The 12,570-nt window shown below is 32.2% G+C and overlaps 1 protein-coding gene across 1 annotated transcript in view; it reads right to left on the reverse strand.

Moving 5' to 3' along the window:
* Positions 1–920: 920 nt before the first annotated feature.
* The window catches only part of LOC106874470 (rho guanine nucleotide exchange factor 7), a 146,341-nt gene continuing 134,691 nt past the window's right edge, over positions 921–12,570 (reverse strand). The window contains exons 16-18 of the mRNA XM_089348360.1: positions 8,352–8,436; positions 6,120–6,174; positions 921–2,077 (exon numbers count right to left, since the gene is read on the reverse strand). Coding sequence (XP_089204486.1) covers positions 1,952–2,077; positions 6,120–6,174; positions 8,352–8,436 — 266 coding nt within the window. The 3' untranslated portion in view covers positions 921–1,951. The remainder of the gene's footprint in view (positions 2,078–6,119; positions 6,175–8,351; positions 8,437–12,570) is intronic.

Consider the following 12,570-nt stretch of genomic DNA (forward strand, 5'->3'; position numbering starts at 1 on the left):
GTTATATGAGCCTGAATGATTGCTGGATCATATACAGCATACTATAGACAAACTGCACTTACCAATCATGAAACTTGAAATAGCTCACATTTTCATTAAATCATTCCTCACACACACACACACACACACACACACACACATATATATATATATATATATATATATATATATATATATATATATAACATACACGTTACACAAACCAGCACCAAAATGCCTTGATCTTGCAGCTTCTGCTACAATAAACTATCTGTATCACAGAACAGAAGAAGAATAATACACAGTATAGTTTTAAGGATTTATCCTGCTACTAAAAGTATAACATTCAAAGTCAATGAGTTACAATCTAATGAAAAGTAAAGTTTAATAGCTAAATGGATCCATAGCACTATGAACATTTTAACACTTTCGCACAAGATTAGCAGGGTTTTTTTTTTTACTTAAAAATTTGTGATAGTCTAATATTGCATTATTTAGGAATTAATATTATTATTAACATTATTTTAGTTGGTAAAGAGTAAAAGCTATAAATTTCCTTAAATTTGTGGACTAACCTCTGAATTAATAATGGAAAAAAAAAGTAATTAAAAATACCAAAACAGACAAATATAGTCACCAGCCTGTCATACCAAGCTGGACAAAAGATATAGGTTTAAAAATAGCAGATATTTATTTTTTTCAAGTTTGTCAGCAAGAATACATTCAAAACATTCACACAACCTTCTCTCATTACAGTTCCCAACAGATGAATTAATTACAAATGATATCAGAATGTTAACATTTGGATTTTACAAAGTACTTAAAGTTTTCAAAACTGCAAAATTTATTGAGAACATTTTGCAATATTTTGTAGCAGTATTTGATATCAGTTAAACTGTGAAATATATAATAAAAGGATTTGAAAGGGAAAAAAACTTGACTTCATTTCTGTAAGACATGTTTATTAAAAATTTAGACAAAAACTATTTGTCATCTGAAAATATAAAAATTTTACAATTGTCAGCAAAGGGGGTGGAAGCATTTCCTTTTTATAATATTTAATTCAAACCTATCATAAGTTATCTGAATATTTCTGCAAAATGTTAACTAAAATATGTTTGAGTAAACAACAATATACAAACTACATGAAATAAATATTTAATTACATTCCAGTCCCTGGTGAAAATGATTAAATTATATTTCTTTCATTAAATGAGGTTTTCTATTATGTAAAAAATCCATGGAAAAATCTTTAATTATTTTTATTTTTATTTGCTTTGTACTTTAAATGAATAATTGCTTACATGTGATTTAAAAATGTACAAAATTTCATTCACAATAACCAATTACACAATGCATCTCTGGTTAGAAATCTTACAAATGTATTTGACCTTCCTTAATTGTTTGGCTGTTACAATGTACTATTTGTTATCAACAGACACTTTTTTTACAGAAAGAATACGAGTTCCGAAGGTTTAGTTTTCTCAGATTACATAGTTTTTAACAGTTATTGGTTCAAACATTTGAAAAGAAAAATATTGCTAAGAGGTATTTATTTAGATTTCAAGATATAAAAAAAAAGGAAAAAGTTCCAAATAAATTCATGGAATATTATGAAAGTAAAGAATGATTTTGTTCAACAACAATGTTTTTAAGACACTGCTGCCAGTGAATTCATTCTTCAGTCTCATTGATGCACCAAGCACATAATATTTACATACACATGTATGTACACAATGAAAAATATATGCATGTGTATGTGCATGTACACACAGATGTACTGGTGTCTGTGTAGGTGTGTGTGTGTTGGCTGTGGTTAAATGCAGACATTAATCTGAAAAAAATCTTAGCAAGGAACATTAACATCATGACACTGATAAGTGAAACTAAAAGGAACAGCCATAAGGAGCAGGCACAGTCATTTCAAGTAGAGAGGCAACAGATAATTAGGTTGCATGTAGTTAAACAAGAACTATGTCATATTCTCTTCCCAGGTGGTTGTATGACCAGCATTCTTCAAAGTGACAGGTAAAATGCTTTCAAGTTTCTTTCTTGCTTTTACTTCTTCATCCAAATCTTTGCGCAGTTTTTTCTGTTCCTGCAATAACACACAAAACAGACATTTCTTCATATCATTCAAGAAGTACCTTCTACCATCATATTGAGCAATATATAAATGTGTGATACCATAAAAGATACATACATATATATACACAAACATAAATTTTTTTTTTATTGAAAGAGAATGCAAAACAATAAGAAAGTGAAAGCTAAAATGCCTCAAATTTTTATTTCATACATTTGCTTTTACTTTCACAAAATTAATACTAAAGGTAACACTTTTAGAGCAAAAGAGATCACAAGTAAATGAAAAGAAAACTTTTTTGCTAGATGGTGAATTATTGCATGGACACTAATCATAACATAAGGACATAGGGAGTGAGAAACTTGGGGAAGGAGGAGAGATAGAGAAAGTTGTGAGCAGGCAGAAATAAACAACATATATATCATACAGAAAATTTTATTTTTGAATTGGTCATGCAAAGGACAATATATGAAGTAAAGGATGCTTTAACAAACCTATATATATTAGTACACAAACACACACACATACATATATATACATACACAGAAATGTACACATATGCAGGAATCCATATACAGACACATGTATGTGCATACACAAGCACACACAAATACATTTTAAATACACTCGCATACATAGATACATACATACAGCTGCATTAGCAAGACTTTATAGAAAGCAACAAAAAGAATGAATAATTTTCAGGGAAGAGAGTATCCAATGTTTCAGGTAGGGTTTTTCTTCAGGTTTGTAATGTCAGGGAAAAGGTGGAAAGACATTCTTTATGTTTGAACATGGGCTGCAAGTGATGGGGAACACAAAACAATGAGTGTGCTTACAAAGGCAGGAAGCAGTAGGAGAGAGAAACTAGGTAGGTGAGAAAGAGGGATGGGGAGAAGGAATAGGAAATGAAAAGTAGAAGAGAAGTGAATAGGGGTGAGGTGGAAGAAAGATTTCAGGAAAGCGGGAAGCTCTTTGGCAATAATAAAACTGAGAGGCACAGACTACCGCTACACAAACAAGCAGTAACTAATTATGAATTAAGAATAGTAATGAGATTGAAGAATATGAACTGGAAGCACAATTCACAACAAAACTTAAATAAATCTTTACCATCTGCATTAATAAACAATTACATGAGAGAATTATAACATGAAAGAATAAAACTTGAATTGAAAGAAAAACCTACCAATCTCATATTAGTGATGGATTATGTAACTAAGATACAACCGACAGATTTTTAGACATCGAATATTTTAATATACTGTACAGCAATTATCATTCATCAACAGATGGGATAATGAGAACAGAAAACAACCATAATGGATGACCACTTTTATGATAAATATCAACAAACTAAGAAAAAGTGCAAAGTGAATAGTAAATTCACTAACCAGAAGCAGTGACTAATCTGTAGATTATCTAAGGCTTATGAGAACTGTCAACCAGAGACTAATAGACAAGCTGTCCTTAAATACAAATTGTAAGCAGTAAGCAAAAAACTTTGTTATTGTAATATACTGCTTGAATGCTAGGTCATCCCATCAACATCATAAAAACTCCTCCCCAAGATGACCTAGAGTCTGGAATGTAAACAAGCAACACAACTGCAATGCAATATAGTTAAGTGAGCTATGAACTGAGCACTGCGCAAGTGTCTCCTAAAACTTATACCAACAACTGCCATGCAAAACTACTGAATGGAAAATCACCTAGTAAAAAGACTTGGTAATCATTTGTTGGTAAGGATATCTCACATCCTATAGAACAGCCCTTATTAACCTTCCCAAACAATGAATACTGAGATTGATGTGCGAGACTAGCTGGTAGTTGCATGTACAGGACTAGAAGCTAAAAACCAGGAGATACATGTGGTCAAAATCTACAGGCTTATAACATGCTTCAATGTGATGTATAAATTATACACAGGTTACTTTAACGTATTCCTCCAGCACTCCTGTAAAAGAGATAGTGTGATGACTAATGAGTAAGCAAGAAAGAGTTTGAAGCTGGGTCAAACAACTCCACACCAACAAGCTGTTTTTAAGGAGTCTAGACAGCACTGCTGAAACTGACTGTGGTCTATATATAGGGTGAGTGAATACATACATATACATACACACATCATAGGTACACAGGCATCAGTGTGTGGTTAAGAAGTTCACTACCCATCTAGGTGGTTTAAGGTTCAGTTTCTCTACATGACACTTTGGGCAAGTGTCTTTTATTATAGCCTTGAAGTGACCAAAGCCTTGTAAGTGGATTTGGTAGATGGAAACTGAAAGAAGCCTATCACACACACACACACACACACAGTAATAACAATAGCTCTGTCCTTGAGCATTCATCCAAAAGAAAATTTCAGCCAGGCTGTGGATGAACACACCTTTAGATATAATGGACAGCAATGCTTCACTGATGCTGTTGGAGATATATACATATAAGCATCCAGTGTTGTTCTCCCACTGTAACCTTAGATGAATGACAAGTATAGCTATGAAAGAATAATGCAACCACACACACAGTACAAGTAAGATTATCTCTGGGCCCCTCTATCATGCAGACCTTCACAGCCAACAGTTTTCAAACACTATGCTTCACTGTTTGATAGAAAATTCAGATTTTCTTCAGTTGCCAGCCATTGCTTCTAATTATAGACTGCCATGTGCATTTATCCAGTGTGAAATGTTCCCAATAAACAGTGCTGGTGTTTAAGAACTAAGGGTCTTTTTTTTTTTTTTTTTGTGATGTCATGAAATCGCTTTTTGGTTTGTGCTGAGTTAGCTTACCAACAAATAATTCTCCATAGAGTAATCACTTCGGACACCTGAAATCATAAAAATGGATGGCATGACCAACCTATTGTATATGGTAATTGATGAGGTGAGCTTCATACTGAAACAGTCCACCTTTTCTAGCACTTCAGAATCAGGTGTAAAAGATTCCCAACTGATGTTTAATATACACATTAGACATTTCTGATGAAATCTCTCAACTATTTTAACATATCATCTATATAGTGTCCATGTCTCAAATGAGAATAGTAGGGATGTGAAAGGAAAAATACAGATGAAAGCACAAATCATAAATGCAAAGCTATTTCACCAATCTCAGACAGATGAAAAGCAAAATTAACCTCGGTAGGATTTGAACTCAGAACAAATACTCAGGGCATTTTATCCAACACTAATGATTCTGGTACAAATAAAACAATGCCAACACTGGTAAGTACAAGCTGAAGACAAATAATGAACTAGCATTTTATATTTTCTATCATCACTAGAATGAATTAGAGTGCTGATTTCATCACCTAATGTACTTAATTTGAAAATCACAACAGTAAACATACTGAAAAGTTTTTTTTTTGTTTTTTTTTTGTTTTTTTTTTAATAAGTCTCCAATTTAATTCTTCAGCAGACAACAACAAAAATACTCGTTTTAGACAACATCATACAATAAAAATATATCTACGAGCTTGGAATTAAGTTTGTAACTATTCAGAATAGTCACAAACTTAATGAAGGTGGCAAGCTGGCAGAAACATTAGCACACCAGGCAAAATGCTTAATGACATTTCATCTGTCTTTACATCCTGAGATCAAATTCTGCTGAGGTTGACTTCGCCTTTCATCCTTTAGTTGAGCACTGGAGTCAATGTAATTCATTTAATTCTCTCTCCCAAACTCATTGGCCAAGGGCCAAAATTTGAAACGAATAGTTACAAACTTAATTCCAAGTCAAAAATTATATGTAATTAACTAAATAACTAAATTTACATCACAAGATTGAGAAATTAATTAAAACTTTACAATAATATTTCAAAGGGAGTGTAAAAATGATGTAGTATTCAAAAAAGAATTATAGAATTGGTTTTAGGCTTCACCAAATGAAAAAGAATTAGCATATATTTGCAAAAAATTCATTTGGCTTCAGCAAAAAAATCTCGGATAGCCACAATAAATGATAAAAGAATGGAATGCGAGAAAATAAACAAAACCGAAAGATCTGTATCAATTATACTTCAGACAGAGACAAACACAGGGATACTACGCACCAGACTTAATTCTTTCAGATGATCTTTCAAAGTGTACACTGTGTCAACCAGTCCCCTACAAATAAGAATAAACAATGCAATGTTATATTTGTCCTGAAACAAATATTTGGTAGATTTACATCTCTGTGAGAAGAGAAAGTGTCGACAGCAGCTTAAATATATGAATGAAGTCTAAACAAGCTGTTTGTATCAAATTAAAACTGACACCTCAACCTAATAAACAATGAATCCACACCAGTTCGACAATTTCTGAGATAACATGTTTGTTGGATATAAATGCATAATTCATTACAATATCTTATACAGAAGTCAATCAAACACCTTGCATTTGTACATGTGTTTGTGCAACAGTGAATGTACCCCCTGCATATATCTTGCTTTAAATTCTCATTTCTCCCTCTTCATCTGACCTGGCCCTCATCACCTTTTCCTATTTCAACTGATGTAGAGTCTGTTACAAATGTTACTCTTCCTCTTTGAACATCAACCTCCAACATACAGCTCCTAACCAAATGACCACTTCATACATATTCCCAGCCCCCACTTTTCTCCATACCAACAACTCTACTTTACTTCCTCATTAGTGATGTCATTCAATATAGAAGTCCACCATGGACCTGATTGACAACACTTCTATATTCTCTCTCTCTCTCTCCCTCTCAAATAATATAAGGTCCATTAAATACAATAAATATAAGTCATTAGATATTTGAAAGTTATCAGATCCACACACACACACAATAACTGTCATTCTGTAACATTTTAATGGCTCTTGGTCTCACCATCAAACTTGAAGACTAAAAACAAAACATATCACATTATCTTGAAGAGCAGATATTCCATGATGCAACATTTTCTATAGTTTCCAAAATTTCCTTCACATTATTAACTTCGTGGTTTTCTCTAGAATTTTTGAAACAGCCCTAGAAGGAGATTCTGTCTACTAATTGGATGAATAATCTCCATTAACTGAAGTTTTGCATCTCACTATATTCCTTTGACTATATACATTATCAATATGAGGACAAGCAGCTGGTTTAACAAAATTAGTCCTGAATATGTTTGAAATGGAGGCTTTAGCACATGCTGTTTGCAGTATTGACTAATTTAACATGTAGAAAGTCACATTACAATTCTCATACACTAGAGTATGCAAATTGGTTATCTATCTATCTCTCTCTCTAACACATACACATGCAACAGTCTCATATAAATAGGAACAAATTCAGTTTTACATACATAAAATTTGATCGATATAAATATTTGTAAATATATTCAAATATTCAATATACATTATATGACAATATAGCAAAATGATTTCAATTTTATAATCTTACGGTCACCATAACTTATTTAACTTATTTCAACTGCTTCACAGTTTTAGTCATTCTCATCTAAAGTTGCAAACTTCTGATGTATGTTCATATGAGATACCTTTGATGGTTTTACAATAAGGACCCCAGTCCTATCAATAGTCTAAATATTAGAATATTATCAACTTGGAAGAATCAGTCAAACTGTAAGAGATAATTCAACCTCCAGCTCGATATATGGTGCAGAGAAAGGGCCATCAACTGCCCTGAATTCCAGAGCAGAGCATACTGAATTTTAATGACAAAAACTTCATGTGAATCACTGCCAGAATGATCTCATTATGTTTTCTTTCACAATATCATGTATTTCTAAGTCCCTACACTGGGTTAACAAGTATTATCAGATTGGGTTAACAAGTAGTAGATACTTGTTAACCCAATGCTGGGTTCATCTGTATTATCAGCAGGTTTTGCCTTTTATCTTGTTGGGTTTCTAATAACCTACCTCCCCAGGCTAACCTGCAAATGAGACTGTTATTGCTCACCAATAACCTGACTACATAATAGGTTGCAGTGAATTCACTGCACCCCACACATTACTAGTAGCCTTCAAAGTAACTTGGCAAAAAAGTTACATTAACATTTAATAAACACGCTAACACCTGAATTCAGTGTGTGTAAAAATTGTTTTGGATCATATTTATTGCTATTTATTATTTAACCACCTTAAAACTCAGTTGCAACTTTCAAAAAATGCAATAAATTTCAACTTATTCTGTTCTAGATATATCACAAAACTTTATATAAGCAAATTTTTTTTTTTTTAATTATCAAAAAACACAAAATTTGTATTAAGCATATTGAAAATGAAAAACTTAGAAAACTTAGAAAACAATATTGACAAAAAACATAGACATACTTTTCCTTGAAGACGAATTCTTCCCCGTCCACATCATCAATTATTTTTTCCTCTTCAGCGATAAGCACATGAGGGCTATATATTGCTGGAAGCCATTAAAAGCAAATTCATAGTTACAATTTATTATACAAAAGTCAAATGCTATTTCCATAATTTTTCTTCTTAAAAATATATTAAGCTTTAAAATAGAAGATAACATGTAAAATATGAGACCAGATCTAAACTTTTAAAACAAAATTTTTAATATAATTCTTAAAGGTGAAAGGAAAAAAATATTTGACTCCAGAAAATACTATTAAAAGAACAGCTTCATGGAGATATGTAATATGACAAATAAGATAAACAAATGGCAAGCAATCAGAAAAATAAATTGTCAATTTTCTTTTTAATAGAAAATGTTAAGGTGTACATTATGTGAGAGTTTAAAAAAAATACATAGTTATATTTATTATTGAGAGAAAAGGCAGCATGTACATGCATCTGTATGTGTGCATATGTAGATCTGATCCACAAAAGAAACTTAGAGTTGATTCTAAATTTATCTGTGAAACTGTCAAAAAGGGATTCTGATTACAGATATGACATGAAATATTCAAAGTAGCATAAGTCAGAAAAGAATGACCTCTACAAAAATAACAAGAGTTATGTTTTATTTAAAAACCATAAAGTTTTAAGCAAGACTGAAAACCATAGAAAACAAACAACAGAAACTGTATATGGCTTGTTCAGATTCACTAAGACAAATATCTTTGCATGTTTAACAACTGTTCAAATAAAGTTAAAAGCGTCTTTCAAAATTGTATTTCATTAAATCCCTAATTAAATCAACAGTGAAAACATTAAAGCTTTTGAGAAAATTAATTAAAAATGTACCCAATGCTGATGGCATGAGGTTACTAATTGTGTTGTTCAAGAAAAGAATTTAGAATTTCTTGGTAAAATTCATTATACAATTTGAAAATTTTATTTTACATCAGAAACTTGAATAAAATCTTAGAGACAGTAATTACCTAATTTTCTTTAGTAATGACTCCGATATCAAAGGATTACCTTTACTTAAGCACTAAAAACTGTTCTAGTATGTGGAATTTCTATAATACCCAGTTGAAAGTTGTTTCTAGAAAGATATGGGAACTAAGCGGTGAGGTTAAAAATCATAAAGTTAGTTTTGAAGGACATGATGATGTGGGGACCAACTCAAATGATTATTTTATGCTGCATGCTTATCTAAACCATACCAGCATCAAATGGATGCTGTGATGAAGACAGTGATATTTTGAATACACATTTAAAAAAAAAAAATACAGAGGGTACAAAAAAAAGTGTATGAGTGAATTACAAATGGTCATTTCAAACCCATTAATATCATGGCACAAATTTATTGCTAAATATGGGAAAATACATTGTAAACATTTACCTTTAAAATTTGCATAAATTCTTGGGGAAAAAAAACTCAACTAAAATAAGTTTGAGAACAAAAATACAAATGTGACAATTACACTCTGTTAGAATGATTGTAAGCATTAAAATCATATATCCCTGTATTTACATTTACTTTGTTATCTTATAACAATAATATATATTATTTGCTATCAAAGACTTGCCATGTGTATTACAAATCCCTCTCCCAGCTGAGAGATGCACACAGGCATCAAGCAATCCGCCTTTCACTCTGAGAGTGAGGTCCTTTGTTGCAAGCAGGGGTAAGAGCACTCTGAACTTTGCCCAGCCTAATCTTAGTGTTTTGTCTGGTGTGCTAAATGATTCTGCAAGCTCACTACCTAATAGTTCAAAATTAATAATAAAGCACAAATGGAGGTGGGGTGGATATGTGTTTCTTATCACAATAACTATCAAGATGCAATCGCTTTAGTTTTTCAACTTTCTCACACACACACACACACACACACACACACACACACACACACACACACACACACAGAGTCTTCCTCATATTAAAATCCTTTGGCAATCAAGTAGAACTCAATAATATATCGTATGAATGCCTCCCCTTTCCTGTTTACAATAATAAAAAAAAAAAGTGTTTTAACTAATTATCAAAACACAAACACAAATTAAAAATTAAGATAAATTATGACACCAACTTTTTTTTATATTTCATTCTATCTTTGCATTTTAGTTGTCTGAATCTTGACAGCTAATCCAAAGAAATTCGACACTTCTACAATAAACTGTCCAATAAAGATAAATGAAAACATTGAACTTCACTATTTTATATAGCTTATCAGTTAAAAGAGACATCCGTTTTATCTAGACTTTGTCAACAGAAATATTATTACAATGAGAGGAATTTAATTTTTTAACTTAAATGTTTCTCGCATCTTACTCTAATTTCTCAAAAATTCAGCTTAATTTTATCTCCAATTAAATATTTCGTTACATTTTTGTAATGAATTCAAAAACTTTTCTGTAGTCTATAACTAAAAATTTGTATGTTTATCTCTTGCCTGAGAGTAAAGCAGCTAAATGAGCCAATGTACTAATGTTTCAGTATAAACTCTATAACATTGTATCTTAACATTTTGTTACTCTATTTGTGTCAGCATGTATTGCCTTTGTTTCAGTTCATTTTGAAAGTAATGAAGAATTTAGTAAAATAACTTTGTCATTATTAAACTGTATTAAGAACATAAATAAACATAGAATACTGATGGAAAGTCTTAAACTCTGATCACTTTAAACCTTTAGTAATCAGATTATTCTGTCAAGTGTAATGCTTATTTATTCACATTCCTTCAAATTAATAATGCATTGTCTTATAGCTTTCTGATTTTTATGAGATAACTGTTAGTTCATGTTCTCATGATTCAAACCAGTTTTTCTTTTGAGTTACTTTTCTTTAGAATTACTGTCCCCATGAGAGAGAAGATCATGTCTTGCACATCCATTACAGCTTGGTATAGTTTCTATGGCCAAAAACCCTTCCTAATAGCAACTACTTTACTAGTATACTGGATGCGTTGTATTGGGGCACCAGCACAGGAGAGGTTGTCATGATCCTTCATGGTCATGACAAAATTGAAGTATCTTCTCTACCCTACAGTATTTCCATTTGATGGGTAACTACTTTACAAAGAGAATTTACCTTCTCTCCTGAATGACTAAAGAGATTTTTCTATGCGTTCTCCAGAGCTTCAAGATAAGCATATCAAGAATGTGAAGATGAGTGTGAGCGTGATGATGATGAAAAGGAAGTAGTTGGAGGGAGAGAGACTGTAACTGCTAGCAGTTGGTTGTTTGAATTTGAAAAGAGCAATATAGAGGCATAAAGCATAACGCCATCACATCAAGGTTAATTCAGATTCTAATCAGCTGTACTACCTCTCAGTAACTTTTATAGCCTGGTCCATTGGTTTGATGACTCTGTAGTTACAGCTTTCTAATGTATCCCTGTTGCACTTGCAGCAGTTGATGGTGATGATGGCATTACACCACATGTGCTGCATTATCTGATTGATTATTCAAATGACTAACTCATATCATACTTCAACAGATATTTTTTTTTCTGTTGAAGCAGGTTATTAATCCCTTCAGCCACTACCCTTGACAGATCAACTGTTTTCCCTGCCTTCATCTCTTAATTACACTATCACTGTACATGACTATTCCCTACTTGATTTACTTGGAAGTAAACCCACTCTCTTTCATGCATTCTCCTCATTCAACAAACTCTTGTAACAGCATTTCCAGACCAGTTCTTCTCTTCAATAATAATACGTGCTATTTTTGTTCTATGGTCACTTCTTTCGAACGAAATTTCAATTTTTTTCTCATGCATTACCATTCAAATCAAAATACCTCATTCATGCCTCTGATTCTCATACCACAGAACATTAAAAAAATTATGCTTCTCGCTTACTCTCTACAATTAGCTTTGAGGCTTCCTCTCTTTTGGCCTTTCCAGGACAGTCTGTGAGCTTTTATGGTGCTATCTACATTACTTTTCCACCACCCTTCCAACTGGATGGGTAGTGGCACCAGCTATCAATTTGGTCTGTCACTAACAGCAGGATGTTTTGTAGTAGCTCGCAGTTGTCCTCTGAATTATTAGTCTCTATTTCACCTCTTCTCATCTACATCACTTTGTACTTCTTTCAACCTTTAGAATGGTTGACAAATCTCTCTCATCTTACGTATTGTCCATCTTTAACCCTTTTGATACCAACCCAGCTGAAACCGCCTCTGGCTCTTTAATACA

This window comes from Octopus bimaculoides, chromosome 3 (assembly GCF_046866305.1).
Source record: "Octopus bimaculoides isolate indiv1 chromosome 3, ASM4686630v1, whole genome shotgun sequence".
NCBI classification, from domain to species: Eukaryota; Metazoa; Mollusca; class Cephalopoda; order Octopoda; family Octopodidae; genus Octopus; species Octopus bimaculoides.